Source organism: Colobus angolensis, unplaced genomic scaffold (assembly GCF_000951035.1).
Source record: "Colobus angolensis palliatus isolate OR3802 unplaced genomic scaffold, Cang.pa_1.0 Scaffold108, whole genome shotgun sequence".
Lineage (NCBI taxonomy): Eukaryota > Metazoa > Chordata > Mammalia > Primates > Cercopithecidae > Colobus > Colobus angolensis.
The window spans coordinates 6706102-6712743 of NW_012111808.1; the positions used below are offsets into that span (position 1 = coordinate 6706102).

The 6642-nt window shown below is 53.1% G+C and overlaps 1 protein-coding gene across 1 annotated transcript in view; it reads right to left on the bottom strand.

Moving 5' to 3' along the window:
• Nucleotides 1-5968: 5968 nt before the first annotated feature.
• Nucleotides 5969-6642, bottom strand: part of RAX (retina and anterior neural fold homeobox) — a 5573-nt gene continuing 4899 nt past the window's right edge. Inside the window, exon 5 of the mRNA XM_011949591.1 lies at nucleotides 5969-6642. Coding sequence (XP_011804981.1) covers nucleotides 6445-6642 — 198 coding nt within the window. The 3' untranslated portion in view covers nucleotides 5969-6444.

A 6642-nucleotide genomic window follows, 5' to 3' on the forward strand; every position in this document is an offset into this window, starting at 1 on the left:
TATGCTGCTGCTCAATATCCTCACAGTGTGGCTTCATGGCATGGGCCAAGATGGCTGCCCCAGCACCTGCATCATGCCTGCCTCAGAGCCAACAGACTGCAGGGGAGGGGCATAAGAAGGGTTTTCCCTTACATGACATAGGTCATTATTTAATCACATCTAACGGAAAGGGAAGCTGGGAAATGTCTTTATTCAAGACATCCAAGTGATCAGCTAAAATTTGGAAGATATGTGGCTGAGAAATAAGGTAGAAAGGAAATTGGGATATAACTTACCTCGAGGGGTTAAGAATTACTCTAAAAAATAATTATTATCATATCCATTGGATGCATATAAATGCTGAAAGAGGAACAAAGGTTTTAAGGAGCTTTTAGGAGCCTACAGTGCAAAAAATAAGATTTTATTTGAACACATTTGTTTTGGGATAGCTTCTGGAATGTTCAGGTGGAGAAAACCACTAGGCCTTTGGAAATTTATGTACAATTGGGTCCTTATTTCCCCTCCTTAGGCCATGCTGCTTGAGTGTTGGGACTTTATCATTACAGGCCCACCATGGTGTGTGTGTGTGTGTGTATGTGTGTGTGTGTTTTAAGACAGAGTCTTGTTGTAAGACAGAGTCTTGCTCTGTTGCCCAGACTGGAGCACAGTGGTGTGATCTTGGTTCACTGCAATTCAAGAGATTCTCCCGCCTCAGCCTCCCCAGTAGCTGGGATTACAGTGCCTGCCACCATGCCCAGCTAGGCCCACAATGTTTTGTAACAGTCTGCAGATTAGATAAAGACAGCAGGAATTTAAGATGGTATGGGAAAGAACACAACTAGAGACTCATTTTAAAAAAATATCTCTGGAGAGACTACAGCATCCAGCCACTGTTAGGATTGGAAAAAACATTTTGCAGACAACTTTGGACAGGAAGACATCCTTGTATGCAATTCATCCAGAACCCACTAACATAAATACACACACTTATACTAAGCACAGAGCAGAGGAAAGCTGCTTCTCAAATGAGCTGTGACGTTTTCGGTGTCTATGGTGAAGTAAGAAGGGAGCAGAGATCTTAGAGACGTAGTGCTCCAGGGAGGTTTGTTGACAGTACCCTGTTTAAGGTCCCACGAACAGGCAATGTCACAGTCATGACTGGGTCACAGATCTCCTGACTCCCAGGCAGAGGAGCTGCCACTGCACCTGCCATTAAAAAGCTGACAGGTTCAGGGTGCTGGGGAACCCAGCAGTCTCCGCCTCTGCCAGGGTTGGGGGATACGTGGCCAAGGATCTAGATGATTTAATCCAGTTTACCAAAGGGATTTTATAGTGAGCAATTAAGGCGTGGTAAAGGCATTAATCACTAATGAGTCATTAACTCTGCCCACTATTATACAGTTAACAAGCGGAGGCCAGATTATTAGAACTTGTCCCCAATAAAAGGGACGACAAGGTCACAGAGAGCACCATCCGCCTCCACAAGGGTCGGGAGCGCCCGTCTGGAGCTGCGGGGTCTCGCCTTTCCCAGGAGGGCAAGAAGGCACCAAGGGCGAGTGCGGAGCTCCGGCTACCCAAGCAGAGAAGTGCAGCTTTTAATTACTTTAACTGTATTTTAATAAATTAATTTTTAATTTTATCTTCCCTGACAGTCTTTCGCTGCCCACCTTCTGGAGGCTTGGATTCCATTCCTGTAATAGGATTCTGCTAGTGAAAAGGAGCTCTTGGGATGGAGGCTGGAGAAGCGGACTGGGCGAGGCTGGGAGTGGGGCTGGGAGCCTGGGGTGAGGGGCGGAGCTGGAAGGGGTGGATGATGGGGAGAGCATCTCATCAAATGCTGAAGCGGCCAGGGCTCTCCGGTCCGCAACCAGGGTGCCCTCACCGTAAGCCGACCCTGTGGGGAACGCGCTCTCTGGCTCTCTGGAAGCTGAGTTGGGGGTCCTGGACTCTCTTGCGTCCCGCGCCCCCCGCTTCCTGCGCGTGGGCTCCGGCGGTCTCCGCAAAGACTTTGAACTAGCCGGTGAATTTGGACTAGAGAGGGAGGAATTGACCTTCCCTCTACCTCACCAGATTCTAGATTAACTGGGGCGGCGTGGGGGACAGGTAGGGATTGTCTCCACTAGTTTGACAATTCCCATTCCCCAAACATTAAATATATATTTAGGATAAATAAATTCAGCAGGGTGGTCCCAGTTTAATTGCTGACCTCTGATCAAAGCCCTCCCCTCTTGGGGGTTCTCCTCTAGTCCCCCACCCCATCCCACCCTCACCAGCCCGGATCACCCTCCTGAGGAGCGCAGGTGGGGGCTCAGATCGGCAGGGGACAGAACTGGGTTCGGAACTAGGAAATCCACTAGGGATACACAGCCTGGACCGACCGTCCAGGGCCGCAGCGCCGAACCCCAGAGCGAGGGCGCTTCCGCGGTCCTATGGGAACCTCAGGACACTGAGAGAGGGCACCTCCGCGATCCTACGGTTGTTCTCTTAACCTCGAGCCTCTGGAGCCCAGCAATCCAGAGAGGCCGAACCCTCAGTCCCCTGCGTCCGTGCAGGAAAGAAATTGGGCTGCGAGCATCGCCAACAGAAGCCGGGAGCCATGGCGCGCACTATGGACACGCCGCCCTCGCGCGGAGAGAATGCTCCAGAAAGGGAAAAACGCAAAACTTAAAATGCTCCGACAGGCGCGGTGGCTCACGCCTGTAATCCCAACGCTTTGGGATTTCTAGGCGAGAGGGTCGCTCAAGGCCAGAAGTTGGAGGTCAGCCTGGCACACATAGTGAGACCCTCGTCTCTACAAAAAAGTGAAAACAAAAATCATTAGCCAGGCATGGTGGCGCTCCCCTGTGGTCCCAGCTACTCGAGAGGCTGAGGGAGAAGGATATCTTGAGGCTGGGAGGTCGAGGCTGCAGTGAGCTATGATTGCTCCACTGCACTCCAGCCTCGGCGCCGAGCGAGACCCTGTCTCTAACAAAACAAAACAAAAACTGCTGTGGGGCTGGCTGATGGTGGCCACGATCACCGGGGAGGTTCGCTCCCGGCAGGCTCCAGCTCTCTGGGTCAGCGGAGGTTCCCTGAGGCTCAAAGAGCTGTCAGCAACTCACCTCCCCAACAGTGTCTGACTCCGCCCTTCTCTCGGCGCGGTCCGATCCACGGCGTCCTTCCCCGCCCCGCCCTCATTGTCTGAGAACCCCGCCCAACCAGGTTCACAAGAGCAGAAGAGGATCCGGGTCTATAGACCCGCTTGCTTTCCTCCTAGGGCCGGGCAGAGCAGACATTGTCGGGATTTGGGAAGGAAGCATCTCCAGACCTCTTGAATTGACTGAAACCAATCGAGGCTTGCCCTAGGTCTGTTCTTGGAGCAGCACGGTGCCTTTTCTTCTGGAGCCTCGTAAGACCCATGTGGTTCTTGTTTTCCTTCTATGGGCACTGGTGGCATCGCCTGAGCCAAACATGCAGCCTCATTAGGGAAGATTCAAGAACCATTGAATGTGATTCTTGGGAAAGTGATGCAGGCTTCCCTCGGGATCCCTGAAAGCCTCATGCCCGTCCTAGACAGAGCCAACAGTCTAGTTTTGGAAGCTTGTGCCCCAACTTCGGCTGGCGCCTCTGCAAAGAGTATTCTCCAGCCATGGGCTTGAGCAAAGAGGCCCCAAGTATTTCAGGGCCGTAGGGGTTTTAATGCTCTTTATCACAAGCTGCTCACCTCCAGTCAGAGTTAAGTACTGGATTCCCGCCCCATCTGCACCCCTACTCCTGGAGCTGGCAGTGAATCTCCCACCCTCAGAGCTGCCCTGCGGGGCTTGGGGACGGGGGAACCCTGGGGCAGATGCTGTGTGCAGATCTTTCCAGGAGGCTCGGGAAAGCACAGCTAGTGCCCACCGCTCAGGATCTCTGTTCCCAATATGGCCTAATGAGCTGTGGTAGAATTGATATAAGGAGCACTTATCAGCAGTGTTTTCCCAACACGCACTGTGATGGACACTTCTGGTTATTTCAGTCCCAAACACTTAGAAACGGTGTAAACTGGGACAACCTCTCTGTGCCTCAGTCTCCTCATTTATAAAGTGGGGCTAATTGTATCTTCTTGGCAGAATTGTGCTGAGGCTTAATTGAGCCAGTAGATGTAAACCTCTCAGAAGAGTGCTGGCACATAGTAAGCCTTCAATGATCATTAGTTATTGATATTTTTGTGATCATTTTCCGAGGGCTTGTCTCTGAAATCTGGGTACGGCTCACTCTGTTGATGCCTGGAGAGATGGTTTAGAAGAAAATCTGTTATCATCTGAAACTAAACAGTAGAAGAGGAAGTGGAAGTAGCAGAAAAACTTATAGAGAAAGAACTGAAAAACAGCACAGAGGAGACGAAATGGATAATCTTGGCAATGATCTAAGGGAAGTGAAGAAGATGCTGATGGTGGCATGCTCAAGGTCACAGGTGCCCAAGACTGCGGTAAGAAGGAGGACAGGGCAAGTGTGGTACTCACTTGGAGCCCATGAAGTCGGAAGTTCTGTAAATAAATCATCCTTAGGGAATGAAAGGATGAAACAAATGATAGGCCAAACACTCATTCTGGTTTTGTTTTGTTTTGTTTTGTTTTGTTTTCTTGCTAAGAGGTGATAGCACATGGGCTACTCCATTCGTCTCCCGCAAGGAGACATACTTAAGAGAGAAAGTGCAGATATTACTCCCTACTTCTTGGGGGAAATAATTTATTCAGTAAATTTTTACTCATCAGCCTACTGTGTGCAAGGCACCAGCTGGAGGTCTAGGGGTACACAGCCCTGGTTATGCAATAGCCTCTTAGAACCCGCAGAGAAAGGACTGGAAAGTATGATGAGGCTTCCCCTACTTCCAGCTCTAGTGTGGTCATCCTTTTCCCAAGTCGGTTTCAGGAACCGGAGAACAGTCAGGGAATTTCGGGGAAAGGGGGACCGTGATTACAATCCATATTTCGTCATGCCAGGGTCTTGGTACTTTACACAAAGCCTTTACAGGCTTTAAAGGCTACTTTACTGACAGTAGCCAGTTGATGCTAATTAAGGCTCTGGCGGCATCATCCCGAAAGCACGCTTAGGGACGGGGGTTGTGGGGTAGACGGGGTGGGGTGGGGTGGGGTGTGGCGAGGACCCGTTGGCGGCCATCCAGGTTCTGCTGGCCGTGGCCCAGCTTCCAGTGTCAACGGTGGATATCGAGCACGCTCAGGCGGAAGTCCGGGACTCTCCTTCTTCCGAGAGTCTCAGGAGCTTGTGAAACGGGCTGAGATTTCGGGATTCCTTCCTCGCCCTAGAACCGGCGCCAAAGAACTGCAGATACTGTCCAGGGCACGCCTGCAAGAACTAGTCCTCGGGGCGGTGCCGCAGGGCGCTCCAGGACACTCTCCGAGCACGGCACCTCACCAGACTCGCCTTTTGTCGAACTCTGGGTAGGCGAGTGTGGAGCGAGTTGGGGAGGTTAGAGTTTCGCGGCTCGGAAAAGGAAAAGCATCTCTTGGTCTCAGTGCTTGTACCGCTAGTCACCAGTCCTGGGTGTTAGGGACTGGCCCCGAACCGGAGATCTACCTGGTGAGCCGAGAGGAGCCCTTAGGAGAGCGGGGACGCCAGGGGCCGGGGGACACTTCGTCTCGTCCTAGGGAAGTTGGTCTTGACGCTTTCTATTAAAGTCAGACTTCAAAGTATCAGCTGCCGCTGGACTATGGGGCTAGCGGGGGAACTGGGAACGCGCTGGCGGCTGAACCTTAGCCCCTTCCACTCCGGACCCCACGCGCGCACATCCGCTCCAGGGAATGGCGCCTCGGGTCTAGGCCGCCGAAGCGTTCCGAATGGGAACGATTCTCTGGTGCAGCGAAGTGTCCCTAGAATTTTCACAGGGGAACCCTGAGCTTCTTCTCAGTCCTCCTCTTTCCCTGACGCACCCTGTCCATCAGCGCACCCTCCTCCCGAACCCCCATATTCACTCCTCTCCCCAAGTCCTAAGCGTGCTTAAACAGAGTCGAAACAAAACAAGCATGCCTTTAATTCTCCTCTCAAATACTTTGAAACTGCTTATACAAAAGTTCCTCAAACTCTATTTTTCCGCCTCCCCTGCTTCCCTGTTACGATTATCTGGGGATCTCCAAGTCTCCTGGGAATGTCCAAGTTCAGAAGCTTCAGCCTGTTTGGGCCTGGAGGTTCCGGTGCCTGCGGGGATGGGAGCGGCGCGGCCAGCAGGGCCCGGAAGCTTGTTGCCCTCCAGCTGCAGGGCTGAGGTCCGCGAAGTGTGTTGAGGCGGCCAGAGAGCCTCTCCTCAGGCCTGAAAGTCGCCGTTCTTCCCGTGCGTGGGGAGCAGGCGCATGGCCCTGAACTATGCCTGGCGGGTGGCTTGCAGGCGATAGGAAAAGAGGGGCCGAGTGGGGGGTCCCTGGTAGAGAAGATGTGGATACGTTGCGCTCGGTCCGGGGTCGGCTCCCAAGACGGTCCCCAGTACCCCTAGAGGGCCTGCCACGGCTTCCCGATGGCCTGGATGTGCTCCTTGGCTTTCAGACGCAGTGCCGCGATGCTGCTGTTGCGCGGGTCAGCCTCGTCCAGCGGGAACTTATCCCCGAAGCCGGGCCCGCACGGGTAGGAGGGCGGCGGCGGCGCAAGAGGCTGCAGGCCGGGGCCCAGTGGTGGGGAGTTCAGGAAGGG